At 42.3% G+C, this 24,534-nt stretch overlaps 1 protein-coding gene and 1 non-coding gene across 14 annotated transcripts in view; one reads left to right on the top strand and one right to left on the bottom strand.

The window, feature by feature from the left end:
* The window catches only part of OSBPL1A (oxysterol binding protein like 1A), a 228,779-nt gene that overhangs the window by 180,578 nt on the left and 23,667 nt on the right, over nucleotides 1-24,534 (top strand). For 10 of the 13 annotated variants that reach the window (XM_055559777.1, XM_055559775.1, XM_055559779.1 and 7 more), the window contains 2 exons: nucleotides 9,712-9,787; nucleotides 20,835-20,900. In XM_055559777.1, the coding sequence (XP_055415752.1) occupies nucleotides 9,712-9,787; nucleotides 20,835-20,900 (142 nt within the window). Of the gene's footprint in view, nucleotides 1-9,711; nucleotides 9,788-20,796; nucleotides 20,901-24,534 lie in introns of all 13 variants that reach the window. The other 3 variants (XM_055559780.1, XM_055559782.1, XM_055559787.1) reach the window with 2 other exon arrangements.
* On the bottom strand, nucleotides 617-722 carry LOC129636363 (U6 spliceosomal RNA). Its single transcript, XR_008706902.1, has one exon. It is a non-coding gene; the product is annotated as a U6 spliceosomal RNA (small nuclear RNA).

Consider the following 24,534-nt stretch of genomic DNA (forward strand, 5'->3'; position numbering starts at 1 on the left):
GATATTTCTCCACTGATCTCCAGTAGCATATTGGGCACCTACCGACCTGGGGAGTTCCTCTTTCAGTATCCTATTATTTTGCCTTTTCATAATGTTCATGGGATTCTCACGGCAAGAATACTGATGTGGTCTGCCATTCCCTTCTCCAGTGGACCACATTCTGTCAGACTTCTCCACCATGACCCGTCTATCTTGGGTGGCCCCACACGGCATGGCTTAGTTTCATTGAGTCAGTCAAGGCTGTGGTCCGTGTGATCAGATAGGCTAGTTTTCTGTGATTATGGTTTCAGTGTGTCTGCCCTCTGATGCCCTCTTGCAACACCTACCGTCTCACTTGGGTTTCTCTTACCTTGGACGTGGGGTATCTCTTCACGGCTGCTCCAGCAAAGCGCAGCCGGTGCTCCTTACCTTGGACGAGGTCACCTCTCCTGACCTTGAACGTGGAGTAGCTCCTCTCAGCCCTCCTGCGCCCAAGCAGCAGCCGCTCCTTGGATGTAGGGTTGCTCCTCTCGGCCGCTGCCCCTGACCTCAGATGTGGGGTAGCTCCTCTCGGCAGCTGCCCCTGACTTCGGGCGTGGGGTAGCTCCTGTAGATTCTCATTAATTATCAATTTTATAAATATGTGGAACACTTCATGACTTTGCGTCATCCTTGAGCCAAGTCCATGCTAATCTTTTCTGTATCGTTCCAGTTTTAGCTATACACTGCTGAAGTGAGCACTGGATATAATCCTTTATAAAATATATGTTAAGTTCAGTTCAGTCGCTCACTCCTGTCCGACTCTTTGCGACCCCATGAACTGCAGCACGCCAGGCCTCCCTGTCCATCACCAACTCCCGGAGTTTACCAAAACTCATGTCCATTGAGTCAGTGATGCCATCCATCCATCTCATCCTCTGTCGTCCCCTTCTCCTCCTGCCCCCAATCCCTCCCAGCATCAGGGTCTTTTCAAATGAGTCAACTCTTCACATCAGGTGGCCAAAGTATTGGAGTTTCAGCTTCAGCATCAGTCTTTCCAATGAACACCCAGGACTGATCTCCTTTAGGATTGACATATGTAGCATGTATATTTTCTCTGAGTTAATAGCTTACCTTTCCATTGCCTTAATAATAAATAGACATCTTAATACCTTCTTTGAACAGAAGGTTTTGGTTTAATGAAATCTATTTTACAATTTTTCTCTTATGTTAGGGCGTTTTTGGGTTCACTCTAAGAAATCTTTGCCTCTGCTTCCCCCAAATATTAACCATTGTCCTTGGTTCTGCCTAGTATCATTAATGATGTGTGTTCTTCAAGTTAACTTCATCAGTATCTTTTAATGAGAATGACATAACAGCTTGAGAGTAAATAAATAGCCCTTTTTGATTGCTATTGAAAAATTTTAGGACAAATGGATTGTGGGACTCAACCTAGAGCCCTAGTTAATAGAAAGCCAACTGACATAAAATCTCAACATTTACTTAGTACCTGCGGTGTTCCAACCACAGGTTCAACAGAGTTTAGAATCTCAGTTAATAAGAATTTAAGTAAATGCTCAAGAGAAGCCTTGCATGTCCTTCAGTAATGAGTGGAGGGTTAATAAGAATGTTATATTCTCTATGGTTGTTTGTCTTGACAAGGAGGAAGAAAGGATAGAGAGGAGTGATCCATTTCCAAAAATGGAACTTGGTAGTTTTTAATTAACTTTTAAGTAAGAGTATCTTTTTGCATTAGTGTTGAGATTACTAGGCTTTTCTGCCCATTATTTTCTTTAAACGTTGATAAAAGATTTGCGAATTGTACCCCAGATGAACTATGTAAGATTTTATGTAATTTGTGAAAATAAGGCTTTTAATTACTATGATAATTTACTCCTGCAGCATCATTTTGAAATCTAGTCTTCAATTTTTTGAATATAATTCTATTCTGTAGTTTATTCCTAATGGTTTCCTTGTTTGGAAGACTTTCATTTTGGGTGTTTAGCAAACATCAGTAGTGCAAGCAAAATTACAAATGGTTAGTTTCAAATACCAGCTGTGTTCGTTAGGGTCATATTTAAATTGGGACTTATGGAAGGGATGATTTGGGGGGAAAGAGAAGAAGAATTCTGATAGTTGAAAAGGAGAGGTGATAAGCACCTAATGATCGCAAGAAGATACACACACATAAGTATAAAACACACAATACATGTGTAAGTGGACACATACAAATTTTCAGTGTTACAGTTATACATGTATTAAAGTCTGCTTCTCTATGAAATTATTTTCTTAGATTTTTAGTTCTTAGGATTCTTTTTATCTTGAATCAAAGGTTAGAATTAGATTGTTTTATGCTTTTCTAAATATCCTAATGAATATTCTGCTAAAAATGGTTATTCCTTCAGAAGATTTAAGAAATGGAACTGAAAGTGTATGTTAAGGAATTTGGTTTTGAAAATGTTTTCTTAAGAGATGACTTAAAGGCAGAAAATTTGATTATCTGTGTTCTTCATGCCTCACTTACCACTTATCCATATCTTTCATTTTTTTGCTGGTTTTCTTTCTGTTGCCCATTTTAACTTGAGATGTTAGGTAAAAACATACAGCACCTGTTAACATGCAAAATACTCTGCAGTGTGGGGCATGCAGAAGAGAGTAAGACATCGTCCCTGATCTCAGGGGGAACCAGAGTCTCTAGTAAGTGACAGATGTGTACAGAAATAACAGAGGATATAAATGAAGATAGGCAAAATTAAGAACTGTGGAATTTAAGCATACCATGGAACACCAACAAACCTCATTTCTTGAAATTAGCACATTGGAGTGCATTTAAAATCGCATTGCTTAGAGATGGCCAGGAAACACATGAGCATCTCTCATTATTAGAGAAATGCAAATCAAAACTGCAGTGAGTTATGACCTCACTCCCCATCAGAATAACCATCATCAGAAAATCTACAAACAATAAGTGAGGGAGATGGTGTGAAGGAAAGGGAACCCTCTTGGACTGTTGGTGGGAATGTAAATAGATAACAGCCACTTTGGAGAACGGTATGGAGATTCCTTAAAACACTAGGCATAAAACTACCACCTGACCCAGCAATCCCACTGCTGGGCATATACCCTAAGAAAACCATAATTGAAAATTGGCATATGTACCCCAGTGTTTTTTGCAGCACTATTTACAATAACTGGGGCACGGAAGCAACCTAGATGTCCATTGACACATGAAATAGATGAGGAAGTTGTGGTATATGTGGAATATTAGTCATAAAAAGGAACAAATTTGAGTCAGTTCTAGTGAGGTGAATGAACCTGGAGCTTGTTATACAGAGTGAAGTCAGAAAGAGAAAAACAAATATATATTAATGCATACATATGGAATCGAGAAAAATGGTACTGATGAACCTGTTTGCAGGGCAGGAATACAGATGCAAATGTAGAGAACTGACTTTGCACACAGTGGGGGAAAGGAACGAGAGAATGGGATGAATTGAGAGAGTACCATTGAAACGTATACATTACCATATGTAAAATAACTAGCTCATGGGAAGTTGCTGTATAACACAGGGAGCTCAACCCTGAACCAGTTTTAGATTCAACATATAGGCTACATCATCTGTGTAGCTCTTTTTCTGTCTGACTTCACTCAGTAGGACAATCTCTAGGTCCATCTCAGATGTCCCTTTTCTCACTGCAGATGTAGCTGCCACCTGAAGTAGATCAGCCAGCCAGATCACCCTGCTGGAGATTAGTCCCCGGTTAAGGGAACAGCTACCCACTCCAGTATTCTGACCTGGAGAATTCCAGGGACTGTACAGTCCATGGGGTCGCAAAAGGTTGACTGAGCGGGAGGCAGGGGCATGGGCTGCAGCCCTGGATCCCTTCCCCTGGGTCTTTCCTCCCCTTGTGTGAGGGCCTACACTGCATGTGCTGGGGTTCCCATGGGGCACATCCGTGCCCATTCCCAAGACTTGGAGGAGCTCAGTGGCCTGGTGAAGACAGAAGCATCTCCCAAAGATATGGGGGCCAGTGGTCTGAATTTGCACAGCGTGTTCAGACCAAGGGGAACCCAGCACAGCCTTTGTGAGTCACGCTTCACGTTGACTCGGTTCAGCTGGGGGCCTGTGTACACGCTGTGATGCAGGGCGTGGTGTCGGGGCAGCGGCTGAGCCCCGAGCAGCACGGAGATGAAGCAACTGGGACGGGACCCTCCTTTAAAGACCAGTCATTGTGCCCTTGTGCCCACAGTCAGAGTGGCATCTGTAGGGTTGAAAACAGAACCGGGCCACATCGCTCTCAGTCCCTGGTACAGGGTGTTTTCTCTCTGTGTGAAGGGAAAAAGGAAGCATAGAATTCAGGATAATGACTCTCAGATAAACTCGAAGGCAAGAGAATGATTGATCTGTGTGGTCAGCCTGGAAACTCTGAGGCCCGCTCTCCATGGTTCTGATTTCTGCCTGGAGTAACGCTGCCTCATCCAAGATCAGTAGGAAATTCTTATTATTCTTCCCTACCCCCGCATGGAAGGAGTGAACATTTAAAATATAGAAAACATACCCTTTTAAGTACAAATCATTTTTTTTTAACTTTGATCTACCTAATTTAAAAAAATCTGTTCCCTCTGCTTTTTTAGATAATACTGCAGATTTCACATCCTCTTAATGATTGGGCTGTGGACTGTTTTGCTTCTCATTAACTTTAGACTCATGTAAGTGAGTAATTTTGTGCTCTTCTCTACAATCTGAGAGCAATCCTAGCCTTTTGTGTTCAGAAGTAATCACGGAAATCCATTATGTCCAATAGTAGACACAGGTGATTTTTGAGCATTTGAAATGTGTCTAGTGTGACCAAGAAGCTGAGTCTTTAGTCTTATTTAATTTTAATAAGGATAGATTTTATTGTGTTAATTTCATAATATAGTTTGTAAAAGTGAAGCAGTACAAAGTATTTGGCCATTAAACATAACATTACTGCTTTGGTAAGACTACATTTCACTTTGTTAAAAATGTGGTAGCTAAATTGAGATGTGCTCTAAGTGTAAAATCAACACTGGATTTTGAAGACGTGGTGTGGGGAGAAGTATAAAATATCTCACTAATATTTTTACATTGATTACATTTGAAATGCTAATATTTTGGACCCTATTGGGTTAAATCAAATATATTATTAAAATTAATTTATCTTGTTGCTTTTTTAAAAAAACACTACAAAGTTTAAAATTATCTGTGTAACTCTCATATTTCTGTGATACAGTATATACAGTATATGTTAGTTGCTCAGGCGTGTCCAGCTTCTTTGCGACCCCATGGACCGTAGCCCGCCAAGTTGTTCTTTCCATGGAATTCTCCAGGCAAGAGTACTGGAGTGGGAAGTCATTCTCTTCTCTAGGGAATCTTCCTGACCCAGGGATTGAACCCAGGTCTCCTGCATTGCGGGTGAATTCTTTACCATCTGAGCCACTGGGGAAGTCCCATTTCTATGATAAGTCTCTCAACTTTGGCACTACTGACATTCAGTTCAGGTCAGTTCAGTCACTCAGCCGTGTCCGACTCTGCGACCCCGTGGACCACAGCACGCCAGGCCTCCCTGTCCATCACCAACTCCTGAAGTTTACCCAAGCTCATGTCCACTGAGTTGAGTCGGTGATGCCATCCAACCATCTCATCCTCTGTCATCCCCTTCTCCTCCTACCCTCAATCTTTCCCATCATCAGGGTCTTTTCAAATTAGTCAGTTCTTCATACCAGGTGGCCAAAGTATTGGAGTTTCAGCTTTAGCATCAGTCCTTCCAGTGAACACTCAGGATTGCTCTCCTTTAGGATGGACTGGTTGGATCTCCTTGCAGTCCAAGGGACTCTCAAGAGTCTTCTCCAACACCGCAGTTCAAAAGCATCAATTCTTTAGCACTCAGCTTTCTTTATGGTCCAACTCTCACATCCATACATGACTACTGGAAAAACCATAGCCTTGACAAGACGGACCTTTGTTGGCAAAATAATGTCCCTGCTTTTGAATATGCTATCTAGGTTGGTCGTAACTTTCCTTCCAAGGAGTAAGCATCTTTTAATTTCATGGCTGCAGTCACCATCTGCAGTGATTTGGGAGCCCCAAAAAATAGTTAGCCACTGTTTCCACTGTTCCCCCATCTATTTGCCATGAAGTGATGGGACCAGATGCCATGATCTTAGTTTTTTGAATGTTGAGCTTTAAGCCAACTTTTTCACTCTCTTCTTTCACCTTCATCAAGAAGCTATTTAGAAGCTGGATAATTTTTTGGTGTGGTGACCTGTCTCGTTCCATGTGAGATGTTTAGCAATGTCCCTGGACGAGCTGATGGAGACCAACTTCCCACCCAGCGCAGGAATGCCTATCAGGGCCATGACCGAAAGGGGTCCTCCAGCATCTGTTTGAAGCCCTTCCTTGTTGATATCTCTTGTCTCCCCTATTTGGAATTAACTATAAGACAGGTTATGTTTTATGTTAGCCATTATGTTGTTATGTAGTACCTAAGTTATGACTGACTCTTTTGCGATCCCATGGACTGTAGCCCGCCAGGCTTCTCTGTCCACGGGATTCTCCAGGCAAGAATACTGGAGTGGGTTGCCATTTCCTTCTCCAGGGAAATCTTCCTGACCCAGGGATCAAACCTGTGTCTCCTGCATTGGCAGGTGGATTCTTTATCACTGAGCCACCAGGGAGGCTCCTAGCTGTTATGTTAGCTTTATAGAATGTTAGGTTTATATTGTATTTACCTTAGCTCTCCTGTAGCTTCCACCAGTGATCCTAGTGTTGATCTCTTGAGTAGCACAACATAAACCAAATTCTTTTTTTTAATTTAGTTTTTAATGGAAGGATAATTGCTTTACAATATTGTGTTGGTTTCTGCCATACATCAACATGTATCAACCACAGGTATACACATGTCCCCTCCCTCTTGAACCTCCCTCCCACCTCCCACCCCATCATACCCCTCTAGATTCTTTATGAAAGGAGTAATGTGTACCAAAAGGCCTTATAAATTTCCAAAACTCATTCATCAAATACTTAAACCTCTACTCCAAGTAAAGCTTGGATGTCTCTCATCTCCTGCCTTCTTGCTTGCAAAATATGTCGTTTTTTTTTGTTCTTCTTGCCTTTAATTAGAATAGTAACCTGTACACATACATTAAATGTAAGCATCTGTCAGGGACGATACAGTCCCTTATTCAGTTTTCACAAAACTTATTTTAGACTCATAACTTCCTAGACATAGAATTTGTTTTTTAATAGACAAGAAATGAAAAATGTAGTTGATATGCATCTGTAAAACTATTATACATGCAAATGCTAGGTAATGGCAGAGATTTTACCCCTTGATTCGATTGTTCATGTCATCGAGATTGATAGTCTTAGGTTGTATAGAGAATGTGATTTCAGTACCATCTGTGGCCACTTATCCAGCAGATTGGGCAGATAACAAATCTGCCAAATGAGCAGTGTATGTTCCTAAAAAAGGAAAATCAGAAGGATTCTACCACGGAGGATCTTAAAATATTATTTATTTAAAAACTTAAAATTTTAGTAACTTGTATAATTCGAAGTTTATAGAATATAGATTCTATAGAAGGTAAAAATTTTAATATTTTCTTTTCTCTTTTTTAAATTTATTTTAATTGGAGGATAATTACTTTACAATATAGTTATGGTTTTTGCCATACGTCAGCATGAATTGGCCACAGTATACATGTGTCCCCTTCATCCTGAACCCCCCACCCACCTTCCTCCCCCACCACATCCCTCTAGGTCGTCCCAGAGCACCGACTTTGGGTGCCCTGCTTCATACATCCAACTTTCACTGGTCATCTATTTCACACATGGTAGTGTATATGTCTCAATGCTATTCTCTCAAATTTTCTTTAATATTTTAGTTACACGGGTATGTTTCAAACAGCATTGGAAAACCAGCACCCTTGACCATAACCTAAGAGAATGGAAAAGAAAGCATCATTATAAAGGTGTTTCAGGAAGTTTTTCCAGGCACCCCCTGCTCCTGCCCCTGGTAGAGCTGAGGTCTCAGGATGCCTGAGCTCAGGTATGTTGCCCATCAGAACAGCAGACCCTTCGCCAACAACAGCCACCCTCCTCTCAGCAACTTCTCAGCTCCTGCAGAGGCTTTGGGAATATTCCTTCTCTAGAGGTTAATTTGTAAAGGATTTTCCCGTATATCCAGAATTGGTTGAGTTTGGTTCAGTATCAGCATCTTTGGGAAAGTACTGATATATGATGCACAGCCTAAATTTTACTTTGGGTTTGGAGATGGCATTTTCCCACTTAATTTCTTAAAAACAACCTGATACTAGGCTCTCTGATGGCATTTTTTGTTTCCATTATTTAATAGCTAAAGGAAAATAATTTATTGAGTATCAGAATGTGATAGGTCTGTCTTAGACCAGACAGCAGGTCAGATATGCCAGCTTGTGAAAGAACAGTGTCCCTCTGAGGTGGTTTGAATAGCTGGACATCAGCACAGGAGGGTTAGGAGAATTCTGATCAGGACAGTTGTGAAGATATGGGGCCAGTTGATCTGCTCTGAAACTTTTTCAGGGCCCAAAATAGCAGTGACTAGGGATATAAGCCCAGAATGACCCTGTTTTAGCCACTCTATGATGATGCACATTTTTTTCCAGTTTTGTTGAGAAATAATTGATATACCTCACTAAGGTTAAGGTGTACAGTACGGTGGTTTGAGTTACATGTATATTACATTTCGCAGTATTGTGTCATCCATCATCTCATATAGATAAAAGAAAAAGAGAACATTTTTTTTTTTCCTCCTGGTGATGAGAACTCTAAAATCTACTTTCTTAACTTCACAATGTATCTTAATTGTATCTTCCAGTGTTATCTATAGTCACATTGTACATTATATTCATGGTACTTCTTTATCTTATAATTGAAAGTTTGTGCATGTTGACCTCCTTTCTCCATGACTCTCCAACCACAGATCTGATCTTTTTTCTGTGAGTTTTATGTGACTTTCGTTGTCATTACTGTTAGATTCCACATGTAAGTGAGATCGTGAAGTGTATGTCTTTGTCTGACTTGTTTCACTTAACATAATACCTTCAAGGCCCATCAATTTTGTTGCAAATGGTTGGGTTTCTGCATTTTTTATGGTTGAATAATATTCCTCTCTTTGTGAGTGTGTGGGTATGTATGTCTGTGAGAGAGAGAGAGAGAAATACATACCACATCTTCTTGTTCATCTATCAGTGGACCCTCGGGTTGTTACCATGTCTTGGCTTTCATAAATAATGCTGCTATGAACATGGGGTGTAGACATCTTTTCAAGTTAGTGTTTAATGTGTTCCCAGAAGTAGAATCGGTAGATATTATGCGAGTTCAATTTTAATCTTTTGAGGACCCTCCATACTCTTTTTTCTGCAGTGGCTGTACCAGTTTACAGTCCCACCAACAGTGCACAACCTTCATTTTTCTCCACATTCATGTCAGCATTTGTAATCCCTTATCTTTTGGGTGATGCTATTACAGGTGTGAGGTGATATCTCATTGTAGTTTTAATTTGCATTTCCCTAATGACTAGTGATATTTAGTATCTTTTATGTTGTTGTATTTGCACATGCAGATTTTTATATGCATATTAATGTCTCATTAATGTATGCCTGTGGCTTTCATGGTAATGACAGTAGCCTTTTTTTTTTTTTTCTACTGCCAGTGCTATTAAAGTTAAATTATTTTTCTTTTTTTCCAGAACAAGCCTGCCTTCCCCTATGTTTTCCAGAAATGACTTCAGTATCTGGAGCATCCTCAGAAAATGCATCGGAATGGTAAGTTAACTCTCATTTCCACAATATGAAGCTGATATGTGTTTCATGCATATCCTTGTAAGAGAATCTTAATGTTGGCATAAGTGATACACAATGTTTCTGAAATCTTAGAATCAGAAATTAGGGAAAGTATTAACACTAGGTTTTCCTGACAGCATTTTAACCATTTATTATGCTATTTAATATGACTTTCATGTGACTTTTCATTATAAGGAAATAGAAAAAGAAAATGCTCTTGCCCCATTGTCATACCATGTTTGTATGTACCCATGGAATTGCTCTGGAGAAGGCACTGGCACCCCACTCCAGTACTCTTCTTGCCTGGAGAATCCCATGGCCGGAGAAGCCTGGTAGGCTGCAGTCCATGGGGTCGCAAAGAGTTGGACACGACTGAGCGACTTCACTTTCACTTTTCACTTTCATGCATTGGAGAAGGAAATGGCAACCCACTCCAGTGTTCTTGCCTGGAGAATCCCAGGGACGGGGGAGCCTGGTGGGCTGCCGTCTATGGGGTCGCACAGAGTGGGACACGACTGATGCAACTTAGCAGCAGCAGCAGCAGCATGGAATTACTCAGAAATACTCTCAGAAAGAATAGACTCCCCATGGTATAGAATATAATTTCACTTACACTTCTGTGCACAGAGCAGATTTTTATATTTTGTAAGTGTGGTGTATGTCAGACATTTGGAATGTGTCTTTGCTTAGTTATCTGCAGGTGGATCTGATTTTTCAGGAGCAGAGAGATGGCAAAACTGACTATTATATATAAATCATACGCTTAGTTACTTCGGTTGTGTCCAACTCTGTGACCCCATGGACTGTAACCCACCAGGTTCCTCTGTCCATAAGTTTCTCCAGGCAAGAATACTGCAGTGGATTACTATTTCCTCCTCCAGGAGATCGTCCTGATGCAGGGATCGAACCTGTGTCTCCTGCCTTGCAGGCACATTCTTTACTCTCAGAGCCACCTGAGAAATCCATATAAATCCTTAGATTCCCTTTAAAATAGTAGTCCATGTCACCACCCTGACGCCAGTCAGGCTTGGATTCTGGGTAAAGTTCTCTTACTACTTCCAGCATGATCTTTGACCAGTTAGAATCATGGAAATTTTAAAGCATGTGAGTCTTGAACTGCTAAAGAATCTGCTTGGGCATGACCTTTCTTAATTTTGCAATTTAATGCACATCCTCAGTACCCCAGGAACTGTCCCTGCACTGGGAAGTGTGCTGTGCTCTGTCGCTTCAATCGTGTCCAACTTTTTGCGACCCCATGGACTGTAGCCCACCAGGCTCCTCTGTCCATGGGATTCTCCAGGCAAGAATACTGGAGTGGGTTGCCATTTCTTTCTCCAGGGGAATCTTCCTGACACAAGGATCGAACCTGTGTCTCCTGCCTTGCAGGCACATTCTTTACTCTCAGAGCCACCTGAGAAATCCATATAAATCCTTAGATTCCCTTTAAAATAGTAGTCCATGTCACCACCCTGACGCCAGTCAGGCTTGGATTCTGAGTAAAGTTCTCTTACTTCTTCCAGCATGATCTTTGACCAGTTAGAATCACGAAAATTTTAAAGCATGTGAGTCTTGAACTGCTCAAGAATCTGCTTGGGCATGACCTTTCTTAATTTTGCAATTTAATGTGCATCCTCAGTACCCCAGAAACTGTCTCTGCACTGGGAAGTGTGCTGTGCTCAGTCGCTTCAGTCGTGTCCAACTTTTTGCGACCCCATGGACTGTAGCCCACCAGGCTCCTCTGTCCATGGGATTCTCCAGGCAAGAATACTGGAGTGGGTTGCCATTTCTTCCTCCAGGGGAATCTTCCTGACCCAAGGATCAAACTTGCATCTCCTGTGTCTCCTGCATTGCAGGCAGATTCTTTACCCACTGAGCCACCTGGGAAGCCTACTGGGAAATGTAGTCCCTTCCTAAACATATTCATTCTGACATCTGGAATCCTTTTCAGCTGCTGGGGTGCCCATGTTAGCATTTTTTGAGCAATTGGGTTCTCTGCATGTAGTAATGTCATCTGAGACTTCCTGAGCATAATTTCCAAGGAAATAATCTCAGAAACATCTATTTTAAGGGCTTCCCTAGTGACTCAGTTAGTAAAGAATCTGCCCGCAATGCAGGAGACATGGGTTTGATCCTCAGGTTGGAAGATCCCCTGGAGAAGGAAATGGCAACCCACTCCAGTATTCTTGCCTGGAGAATTCCATGGACAGAGGAGCCTGGCAGGCTACAGTCCATGGTATCACAAAGAGTCAGACACGATTGTGCAACTAAGTTTCACTTTCACTGCATGGAGAGTAATTCAGCTAACCTCTCTGTAGCTGGATAACAAGATTTATCCCAGTCTTACCACTTCCTGTCTTTGAGACCCTAGGCAAGTTGCCTTACTTCCCTGAGTAAAGTTAGAAGAATAATTAGTACTTTATAACTGTGTTGAGAGATACATAAGATAACTTATGTAAAATGTCAGGACAGACCCTGGTTTAGTTTAATGCTCAACATTATTATCAATAGTTAACGACACTTAGGGTTTCCCTGATAGCTCAGTTGGTAAAGAATCTGCCCACAATTCAGGAGCCCCCAATTCGATTCCTGGGTAGGGAAGATCCACTGTAGAAAGAATAGGCTACCCATTCCAGTGTTCTTGGGCTTCCCTGGTGGCTCAGATGGTAAAGAATCTACCTGCAATGCTGGAGACCTGGGTTCAATCCCTGGGTTGGAAAGATCCCCTGGAGGAGGGAAAGGCTACCCACTCCAGTATTCTGGCCTGGAGAATTCCATGGACTGTATAGTCCATAGGGTCGCAGAGTCGGACTTGACTGAGAGACTTCTGCTTTCACTTTTCAATCACATTTAATCGGAACACCTGGACTCTTAACTCCATTTTGTTTACGTTAAGACTCATCAGGACAAAGCAAATGTATATATTCTTAAATAAAATGTTAATTATACACATTAATCTCTTAAGAACTGGAATTTTCAGGAAAAAAAAAATGATATCCTATAGAATTAATATTTTCAAACCCTTAGTAAACATAATTGTCAGTGAGATCCAATACGAAAGTATATAAGTATTGTGTGTTTAAAATTAAAGCTAGTTTCATAAAAAAATGCTCATCATTAAAACAAATGATATTTTTCTATTAGATCAATGCTGACTCTAGCTCATTAAATTGATTTTGTAACCTGCTAATGATAGGGCTTCCCTGGTTACTCAGACGGTAAAGAATCCGCCTGCAATGGGGGAGACCTGGGTTTGATTCCTTGGGTCGGGAAGATCCCCTGGAGGAGGGCATGGCAACCAACTCCAGTATTCTTGGCTGGAGAATCCCCAGGGACAGAGGAGCCTGGCGGGCTACAGTCCACGGAATCGCAAAGAGTCGGACATGGCTGAGAGACAGAGCACGGCACAGTGTGTGAAATCCACAGTTACTGTAGAATTGGTATCACGTTTGTTGAGTCAACAGAATCCGTATGAAAACCAGATGTGGTTTGATGTTTTTTGGTGATCAGGGAAAGTACAGCTTTCTGTATTTCTCTGGCTTAAGTCTGTCACTTACCATCTCCTGTCTCACTGGATGTCAGATTTAGCAGTAGTGTCATGAGTTTGTTCAGGCTAGAAACTGATAATCATCTGGTGTATGTGTCAAGCAAGGATTATGTCTAAATGGAAATTAACCATCCTTTTGAAAGATGGTAAATAGTGTTATGTTGGCTTGTACCTGCATTCTTTGAAAGATGCGCTGTTTCTTCAGAAGAATGGTTTTACCTTTATTTTTAGGTGCAGAACTGTTTGTTCAGAGACAGGCTGAATCATAGAGAAAGCAAATAAAAACAGAGCTGTTTGGGTTGAAAGGGGACCATGGTGTGTTTTGAAACTTGTGTCTGTAGAACTTTCTGAATAAACTCATAGAGAAAGAGCTGCAGGGGAGGCAATATTGAGGGCGAGTGTTCTCTGGTGAGGTTTTGTAAGAGAGTAACATTCTAGATGAATATTTATTAATGTGTTCTGGCATTTGGAAGTATTGTTCTTTGGGCACTGTTGTGGGCTCCCCTCTAAAGGGCAGCAGAATCAGTCCAAAGGGGCCAGCATTGTGCACAATGGAGATTTAAAGTACAACGGATCTTGAGAGAGAAAGCAAGTAACATCCCCAGAATAAATTTTTAAAGTAGTTTTTGGTATCAACCCCTCTCATGTCTGCCTCCTTCTCCCCCCTCCCAAGGGAAATAGGTCAAAAATTAGAAGGTATTAGCATTCATAGGGAGAAGGCAATGGCATCCCACTCCAGTACTCTTGCCTGGAAAATCCCATAGACAGAGGACCCTGGTGGGCTGCAGTCCATGGGGTCGCTAGGAGTCAGACACGACTGAGCGACTACACTTTCACTTTTCACTTTCATGCATTGGAGAAGGAAACAGCAACCCACTCCAGTGTTCTTGCCTGGAGAATCCCAGGGATGGGGGAGCCTGGGTGGGCTGCCATCTATGGGGTCGCACAGAGTCGGACACAACTAAAGCAACGCAGCAGCAGCATTCATAGAGTATTAGTCATAGAGTTTATTAACTTAACTTCAAAGCGTCAGTCTCAGGTGGTGCTAGTGGTAAAGAACCCTCCTGCCAATGCAGGAGACATAAGAAACACTGGTTCAATCCCTGGGTCAGGAAGATCCCCTGGAGAAGGAAATGACAACCCACTCCAGTATTCTTGCCTGGAAAGTCCCATGGGTAGAGAAGCCTGGTGGGCTACAGTCCATGGAGTTACAAAGAGTTGGACACGACTGAAGCAACTTAGCACCCCTCAGGAAACAGCCTGTGTGAGGAGGTAGGTGGCTGTGAAACCAATTGGAATTCAAATTTGAAGTGAAGGTAGATTTGAAAACTCTCCCACTGCACTTCGGTGATTCTGTTCCACTTAACAGTCCAGACACTTGACTTCAGATCCTTTCTGTGTGAGTAGATCTCAGAAGCTGTGGACAGACCCTTCAGCTAGCTCTTCCCATAGCTTCACGTTCAATTTCTTCTTTTCATGAGGAAAAGAAAGTGTTGGTCGCTCAGTTGTGTTTGACTCTTTGCAACCCCGTGGGCTGTAGCTCACCAGGCTTCTCTGTCCATGGCTTTCTCCAGGCAAGAATACTGGAGTGGGTTGCCATTTGCTTCTCCAGGGGATCTTCCCGTCCCAGGGATTGAGCCTGGGTCTCCCGGATTGCAGGTAGACTCTTTACGATCTGAGCCAGTAGGGAAGCCCTGGCTTATCTTTTTATGATAAGAAGTCTCAAAAGTTGCAGAGGAAATCTGATATGCACCGTAGCTTTTCATGACATCTCTGTCGACTTGAGCACGTGAGAGCAGAGTGGGGAGTGTGGACACTCTGCTGGAGACCTCCCGGTTCCCGTTCAGCTGGGGTCTGGTCCCAGCTTTCTCAGAAGTCAGTGCTTCTCATTTATGATGTTGTAGTTTATGGCGTAGTGTTAGGGAGCCAATAAAACATGGCTTTTCAGAATCCATGATAGGCGCTTGCCTGCCAGGTGTGGTCTAGGTATAGCTTCATTTTATCAGGAAGGAGTGGAGGAGGAAATGGCAACCCACTCCAGTATTCTTGCCTGGAAAATCCCATGGACAGAGGAGCCTGGCGGGCTACAGTCCGTTGCGTCGCAAAGTCAGACACGACGTAGCGCCTAAACACCGCCAATCGGGAAAGAAAGTCAGCATCTTCAGGCATGTGATGCCCTGGGCCCCTGAGCACCTGCTCCAGCCGGGCTCATTGTGCTCCATCCTCCACTGCCATATACAGGACACATTCTATTTTGCTTTCTTTCCCAAAAGAACATAGAGACTTAGATTTCCAAAACTAATGGCACCCTTTTTTTTTTTTCTCCCAATCTGTTTTGGACAGGATTATGTTACCCAATGTTGGGCTATATACTACACGAAATGAATACTTTACATAACTGGAATTCAATCCTAAATCTCTCTGCGACTGAAGCTCTTACCAAACAGATTCCCATCTGAGAGTTACTACTGGTGCTGGTTAGGAGTTTGAACTCTTTGTTCCTTATTTCCTTATTCCCATCGTCCTTTAAAGGATTCTGGTGTCATAATCCCATTGTCTTCTGTTTCCCGTTTTCTTTCTTCTCTTCTCTCCAATCCTTTTACGGTTTGTCAGCGGGACTCACCCAGTGGTTAGGTCACGGGTCACCATGCTTAGTGACTTTGGAAACCAGAACCAGCGCCAGGTTGAGCAACCAAGGCATCCGGACACAAAATTTGAGTCGGTGCCTGCCCCTGAGGGCACTTCTGCTAAATGTCTTGGAGTTGTAGAATATTAATGTTGAATTATTATAAAAGGGTGAGGAAGATCTGTTATATTATAAATACTAAGTTACTAAAGTAAAAATATTCTATCATTCTTAAAGTTACCCAGTACAACCAAATTCCATAAGAGATTTGAAAACTTTATCTGTTTTTCTTTTTGCTCCTTTAACTCCTGTTTTCACTCTATATTTACTATAGAGTATTACCCTAACCTAATTTTTTTCATCTTTGTAGGTCTTTTATTGAGTACTCTATCATACTTTGCTATCCCAAAAATATAGAGTAAAATTAAAATTTAAGAATTTATATTTTATGGCCATAAGACTTGGGTACTAAAAGTTTCAATTTCTTCTTACATGAATGATCAAAATAACAAACGTTACAAAGTTTGTGAAACTATTCCACAAAAGATAAAATGTTATTCATTAAAAAGGATTTTTTCATTTGGGTTAAGATATCCAAGAATGAATTTCACTCATTGCTAGAATGAGACAGGGCACTAACAATTATGTTCTTATTTTTTAGTAGATTTGAAGATTAAGAAGACTTGCTTATATTAATAGATGGGAGTAGGAGTTTTGTGTTTTTCTAATATCTAGCAATATCATCCGTTCTTTGGCTTTTTCCTGACTGTACGTCGAGTCAAATGGTAATATATCATCCATCAAAAATAATTTTTTATGATCCACAAGTTGACAGCTCAATTAAGACTTCTTTTAACATTATTGGAAACCACATTTGAAAACTGTTAACTTGCAGGAGGTCTTGTTACCCTCCCTGGAGTCCTGGGCATCTGGGTCTCTGGGAAACACCGCGGAGAGGCTTTGCCGGGGCTCTCAACTTCGATTCCTGTAACTCACATCTACCTTGCAATAATGATTTCCGTTGAGAAAACGGAAAATATTTTCCCTAAAACGTACCTTGTATAATCTTTTTTTCATGAAATACTTTTGTCTTACCATGGGCTTTAAATGTTTTCCCTGAAAACCTCAGACTCATCTCATTCCCTTGACACAGAGTACCTGCCAAGTGACCTCAGAACCAGACGCATCCCCGGTCAGTCACTGTCAGGACTGTGATGTTATTTTTGGGTTCAGATAAACACATTGGTCTGTGTCACTGAGACAACTGTCTCATTCTTGAATTCTAAATATAAGCTCTAGATAAGATTTGGAGCTTTGCCCAAACGAGTACATTATAACATAAATACCGACTTAAGGGACAGGAGGCAGAAGAGGCAAAGTAGTTAAACAAAATGTGTCATCTCTACCACCTCACTCTACAGTGATCTGAAATAAGTATCCGAGAAGTGACCGGAAGACCCTGCTTCTAATGTCGGGTCTTTGTCTTATGAGAAACAACAGGCCTTGACTTAAGGAGATTTCCTTGGTACAAACCAGTACTGTATTTCTTTCTTCTTTTTTTTCAACTTTTTATTTTGCATTGGGATATAGCCAGTTCACAGTGTTGTGATGGTTTCAGGTGAACAGCGAAGGCTCTCAGCCATGCATTTACATGTATCCATTCTCCCCCAAACTCCGTCCCATGCAGGCTGCCACACAACATTGAGCCGAGTTAGCTGTGCAGTACCATAGGACCTTGTTGGTTACCCATTTTAAATATAGCAGTGTGGCCAGTACTGTATTTCTAAACTTCCTTTGCTTGGTGCCCTGAAGATTTTCACACACTGGGGCAAAACTGCTGTGCTAGGATTCAGGATGGTGTGAGGGGTGGGGTCTCCCACCCCTCCCCGCACCAAGTAAATGAAAAGTGAAAATGTTAGTTGCTCAGTCGTGTCCAACTCTTTGCAACTCCGTGGGCTATCCATGGAATTATCCAGGCAAGAATACGGACGTAGGTTGCCATTCCCTTCTCCAGGGGATCTTCTCAACCTAGGGATTGAACCCGGGTCTTCTACATTGCAGGCAGAGTCTTTATCAAACAAAGGGCATTATAAAAGAAGAAGTGGGAAAAGGGCCACAGTGTGCCTTCCAATGCGGGTGCATCCTTGGCCCATCAGTTCTTAGGTAGGAGTGTGTGTGGAGGGTGAGCACCCACGGGTCAGTTCCCCTTCAGCATCCCAGCCTACAGTCACCGGGAACCTTCGGGGACTACAGTGTGGAGACTGTGGCTCTGGTCCAAGGTCCAGCCAGTGCCTTAGGCATCCTTCCATGTTCCCGCCTGGTGCTGGCCTAGTAAGAGGGCTCGCGCAGCCTCCCAACCCTGACAACGTTCAGCTACGAGACAGGAAGAACAGGAAAAGAATATATTGTCCCTCAATGCTTCTCTTGTCTTTTTCCTCCCTAGTTTTTTTTTTTTTTTTTTGCCACTGGCTGCATCCAGCTATCCGTGGTGTGGTTCATTCAGTTCATACACAGACATCCCTGTCCAGTGTGTAGATCCTTTGTTTCTGGGTGGCGTGCTCCCCAGGGCTGGTCTGTGAGAGCCGAGGAACAGAGGTATAACCACAGCAAGAGGCAGGAGAGTGGCAGGCTTGTTCAGTCTGCGCATCCAGAGTGGTCCCCAAGGGCTGTCCTGCAAGGTCTTGGTGTGGCCACTATGGGCATGATTGGTGTATTAGGATGGCAAGAACCCCTCCACAATGGTCAGCTTACAGAGGATAGACCTCTTGTGGAGAGGGAGGGGACTGGGTAGCATGAGACAGGAGAGAGACGTTTGACCATCCAAGGCCCTTCTGTGTAAGGAAGATACATTTTCACATCTTTGGTAGCTGTGCAAGGTAGGAGGGCTGTTGTGGAGAGAGGATCCAGTGCCAACCTTGGCACACCCAGGGGACAGAGCCCAGGCTGCTGCCAGTGCTGCCCGTCAGTGAAGAACCTAGAAGCCCACTTAGTGCTTGGGTCGCACACCTGGGTGAGCATCCTGCCTGCTGGCAGACTTAAGACCCAAGCTGAACTGCTGTCTCTAACCCAGGTCTTAAATATTTGCACGGTTGGCCATTACGATGCTAGGCGTAACACTTATAAACTGTTCTTCATTTCAGACTTGGCCTTGCCTGTGGGTTGTTTATATAGTGCTTAAGGGACAAAGCAGCCTGCTTTTTTTTTCTTCTCAGTTTGTCAGCTGATGAGCAGCTGCAATTAAGAGTTTCTTCAGCTTCATCATTGGTTGCTATTAATTTGCATGGATAAATTTAAACTTTGCTTTCAGCTGGGTCACAAGGTAGAATTGCCTGGCATAAATATTTAATTTTTCCAGCTGACTGAAGCTTTCAGTGATAAAAGCATTCTAGCTCATGTTTCTTCCTGAAACTTGACCTTCATAATATGCATTGTTGCTTTTCCTATTACTGGAATATATACCCTATTCATTGGTTGTATACAGCATCTAGAGAATCCAGTACCAAACTTCATTGTCTTGTAAGTAAAAATGGTGTCTCTGTGAATTTCCAAGAGGGAGTGAAATATAATTTGTATTGCCACGTTTTTCATTATATATCCATTATATAAATTTAAATTTAAGCAATTAAAATAATTGTAAGATTCAGTTCAGTCGCTCAGTCATGTCCGACTCTTTGCGACCCCATGAATCGCAGCACGCCAGGCCTCCCTGTCCATCACCAACTCCCGGAGTCCACCCACACCCATGTCCATTGAGTCAGTGATGCCATCTAACCATCTCATCCTCTGTCGTCCCCTTCTCCTGTCCTCAATCTTTCCCAGCATCAGGGTCTTTTCCATTGAGTCAGTTCTTTGCATCAGGTGGCCAAAGTATTGGAGTTTCAGCTTCAACATCAGTCCTTCCAATGAACACCCAGGACTGATCTCCTTTAGGATGGACTGGTTGGATCTCCTTGCAGTCCAAGGGACTCTCAAGAATCTTCTCCAACACCATAGTTCAAAAGCATCAATTCTTTGGCACTCAGCTTTTTTTATAGTCCAACTCTCACATCCATACATGACCACTGGAAAAACCATAGCCTTTGACTAGATGGACCTTTGTTGACAAAGTAATGTCTGCTTTTTAATATGCTGTCTAGGTTGGTTACAACTTTCCTTCCAAGTTTAATAATAATTACAGACTAATAGAGGCAAAAAAATTGCAAGTTCATTGCTGTATTTTAAATAATCTGTTAGACTGTTCTACGCAGTCGAGGTGGTTTTTACTATTGTCTGGATCTATATTTGTATGTTCCATCGGGGCTTTTTCTGTCCCTTCCACTCCCTGTTACCTGGGCCACAAGCTTGCCTTTTCATTTGCTTGAATGCATTCTGAATTACTGAAAGAAGCAGGGGGAAGGTGTTTAAATTATTCTTGATTACAAAATTGGATTTAAAGACCCTTTTAGAATTTGGAGCTTTTCAAATGATTAAAAAGGAATCTGCCCATTGAATGGATGATAAAACCATGTCCTTTGTAACTTGGTCTCCAGAGTTGACACCACAGTCTTTCATTGACTTGCTGCTTCATATGAAGTCTAACCAACAGGTGCTGAATAGCCAGTATCTATCAGGCTTGTGACTGTCCCATTCTTGCTTGTTTATTCTCTCAGGAATATATATGTGAGGGTATGGCAATGCATACTATAGAGAGAAAAGATTAAGGCCCTAGGCCTGGATTCCCATCTGTCTCCGTCATTGTTGTCTAGTCGCTAAGTCATGTCCAACTCTTGTGACCCAATGGACTGTAACCTGCCAGCCTCTTCTGTCCATGGAATTCCGCAGGCAAGAATACTGGAGTAGATTGCCGTTTCCTTCTCCAGGGGATCTTCCTAACGCAGGAATCGAACAGGTCTTCTGCATTGCAGGTGGATTCTTTACCAACTGAGGTATGAGGGACTCCCCGAGCCACAATAATTATGTGTGTGTGTGTATGTGTGTGCTCAGTCATATCCAACTCTTTGTGGCCCCATGGATGGTAGCCTACCAGGCTCCTCTGCCCATGGAGTTTTCCACGCAAGAATACAGGAGTGGGGTGCCGTTTCCTACTCCAGGGGATCTTCCCAACATGGGGATCGAACTCGCATCTCTTGCACTTCCTGCTTTGGTAGGTGGATTCTTGACCGGTAGCGCCACCTGGGAAGCCCACCATCATCATGAAAGCAACAGGTGCCACCCATTGGCATATCTTTTGTTCCCTCAGTGAGTGTTTAATAGTCATTCTAGTATGTTTAGGGGGAAAAGTTCAAATTCAAACTTCCAGGTAAAGTTCTTCATTCCTTTACTGAATAAATCCTTTTAAAATTCCTTTAAACCTCACCCTGCTAATGTGCACCACAAAGCAAAATGTAGAAACGAGAGCAGAGCCAGAAATGGCATCACTCATGTCACATACCATCAAGGGCCAGGGCTCACATCGCTGCCCTGGTGAAGCCCCTGTCTTCTTGGCGATTGGACCAGACAGAGAGCCTTGGTGGGACTACACGATGCCTCCCGGCTGGGGCAGGGAGGAGAGGGGAAAGAGGTGTCCTTCCCTCACTCCCTCACCTTTTAAGCTCAGAACTCAAGTCACGCTGCCCCCAGGGTGGCGCTTCTGCAGCTCGGCTGCCAGGTGGCAGGACAAGGTATCCCAGCCTTTGAAGCCACCTTGCCTCCTCACAACCTTGGGGGACTTGGCAGTCTTGCATGTTCTATTAACAGTAACGATCCTGTAGTTGACATGTATTGCTCGCTTAATGTATGCCTGGCACTGTTGTGAGTGTTTTGTGTGAACTAATCTAATCCCGACAGCGAAGTCCCCACTTGGTGAAGTGACACAGGCATTAGGTAGCAGGGGTGTGTGCTCTCAGCCCATTCTTTTCTTTTGTTCTTTTCAAGTTATAGGATACATATAGTGTAATGGTTACCATTTTAGCTGTTTGTAAGAGTGCAGTTCAGTGACATTTGTGCATTATCCTTGTGCAGCCGTCAGCACCATCTCTCCACAAAACTCTTTTCGTCTCACATGGCCCATGCTCTGCATCCCTGAATCAGCAGCTCCCCGCACCCAGCCCTGGCAGCCACTGCTGTGCCCTCTATTCAGAAGGCATTCTTTCAGCCACAACCCTCTGCTGTCCCTGGACCCCAGGACTGGACCATCCTGAGTGTATCTAGCTGCTCCTCCTTTTCCATCATGCCAGATACACTGTATTTCTTTTGTCTGTTTTATGACTAGCAGAAGTCAGCCTGTGTGTCCTAAGGTGATCCACCTTCCGTGGTTCGAGGTTGTCAGCTTCCCCATCCCTTCCTTTGGCCAGGCTGAAAGTGTTAAGATTTTTAAATTGTATCTCTTGTTTTACCCCTGATTGTAAGAGAAATAAATGTCCCTTTTAGGAAATTTAGAAAATACAGGAAAGTGCAAAGATCATCAAGATTACCTGGACTTCCAGCTCCTAGAGACAACCGCTGTTAACTTTTTGATACCGCTACCTTCTAATATTTGTTTATATAACATACAGTTTACAAAATATTTTTAAACATGTTGCGTTGTAACCTATTATTTCACACATTTTCCCATGTGAACTAGTGTGCATCATTCAACAAGAGGCTTCTGAGCTCAGGGAGTTTGTATTCCAGTGAACGAGTTGAGAGAGGCTCGTGCTTTGTGATAAATGCCCGAATCGGAGTAAACTCGGGGCAGTGGGAATACACGGGAGCTCGTGGGGGCAGGGGCACCTGTGTTGTGCTCTGTTCTGAGGGGATGAGGACACAGGCAAGTATGAGCTATTACCCTTCCCTCGGGAATTGTATCACTGGGTACTTAGCAAGTTGTGCTGGTTAGTACCCCTGACATAGCAGCAGGTCATCCAATCTGTGATCAGATGCTCACTTGTACAATACAGATTGTGTTCCAGGAGCTGGGAGAGGTGAGAAATCAAGGAGGAGAGGCTTGAGCTGGGCTTTGAAGTTCTGCTGGGGAGGAGATACTTAAGGAAAGTGAGGAGGGCATTCCAGGTCAGGATTGGCTATAACAAGACTTTTATGTTTTTAAACATTAACTAATTGATTAGACTGGGCGGGATCTTTAGTTGCAGCATGTGGGATCTAGTTCCCTTGAACAGGGATCGAATCTACACTCCTGGGAGTGTGAAAAGTTTCTAGAAAGATATGTTGGAAGAATTTTATTTCTATATGTGTACTTTGTATGGTCAAGTTGCTTTAAAAGAGACCATCTTGGTGAACTTTTTTTTTTTTTTAGGTACAATTGACAAATATTTAAAGTCTGTATCAAGACGATTGGATGTATGTATGTATTGTGACAGGATTCCCCCATCAAGCTAATTAACACACCCAGCCCCTCACATGTGTAGCTTTTTTTGGTGACAGCATTTAAGTTCTACTCTTCTTTCATTTATACAAAACAGCATTATCAGTTGTCTACCATGTTATGTGGTAGCTCCTCAGGACTTATTTATATTATAACTGAAAGTTCATACACTTTTACCAACTTCTGCCTAATTTCCCCACCCTGAAGCCCTTAGGCAATGACTTTCTACTATGTTTTTATTGGTTCAGTATTTTTTTTTTTTTAAGGTTCGCCTATGTGTGATACAATGCCATATTTGTCTGACTGGTTTATTTCACTTAGCATAAGTACCTCCAGTTTCATCTGTGTTGTCATAAATGGAAAAATTTCCTTTTGTGAGGCCAAGTAATATTCATGTGTATGTGCACATATAGATACACACACACACCCCCATGTTTTCTTGATCCTTTATCCATTGATGGACATTTAGCTTGTTTCCATTGTGTATTCTTGGCAAGAATTAATTGACCATAAATGCATGGATTTATTTCTTGGCTCTCTATTCCATTCATCCACCTGTCCATTTCTATGCCAGTTCTGTACTATTTTGATTAGTATATCTTTGTGATATAGTTTGGAATCAGGAGGCTTGATGCCTCCAGCTTTGTTGTTCTTTCTCAAGATTGGCTATTCAAGGTCTTTTGTGGTCCTATACAAATTTCAGGATTGTTTTTGTTTTATCTGTGAAAAAATGCCATTGGAATTTTGATAAGGATTGCATCGGCTAGATCACTTTGGGTAGTCTGGACATTTTAACAACTTTTGTAATCCATGAGTACAGAATATCTTTCCATTTATTACTGTCTTCTGTGATTTCTTTTGTTAACGTCTTACAGTTTTCAGTGTGATCTTTCACCTCCTTGGTTAAATTTATTCCTAGGTATTTTATTCTTTTTGATGATATTGTAAATGGGATTGCTTTCTTCATATCTTTTTCTGATAGCTTATTCTTGGTGTATTGAAACACAACTGGTTGTTGTAAGTTGGTTTTGTACCCTGCAGCACACTGAACTCACATATTGGTTCCAGTGGTGTTTTGGTGGAGTCTTTAGGGTTTTCTATTTATAATATCATTTGCAAACAGAGATAATTTTACTTCTTACTTCCTGATTTGAATGCATTTTCTTTTTCTTGCATTAGTACTCTGGCTAGAACTTACGATGAAAGGATGAATTTTG

This window comes from Bubalus kerabau, chromosome 21 (assembly GCF_029407905.1).
Source record: "Bubalus kerabau isolate K-KA32 ecotype Philippines breed swamp buffalo chromosome 21, PCC_UOA_SB_1v2, whole genome shotgun sequence".
Lineage (NCBI taxonomy): Eukaryota > Metazoa > Chordata > Mammalia > Artiodactyla > Bovidae > Bubalus > Bubalus kerabau.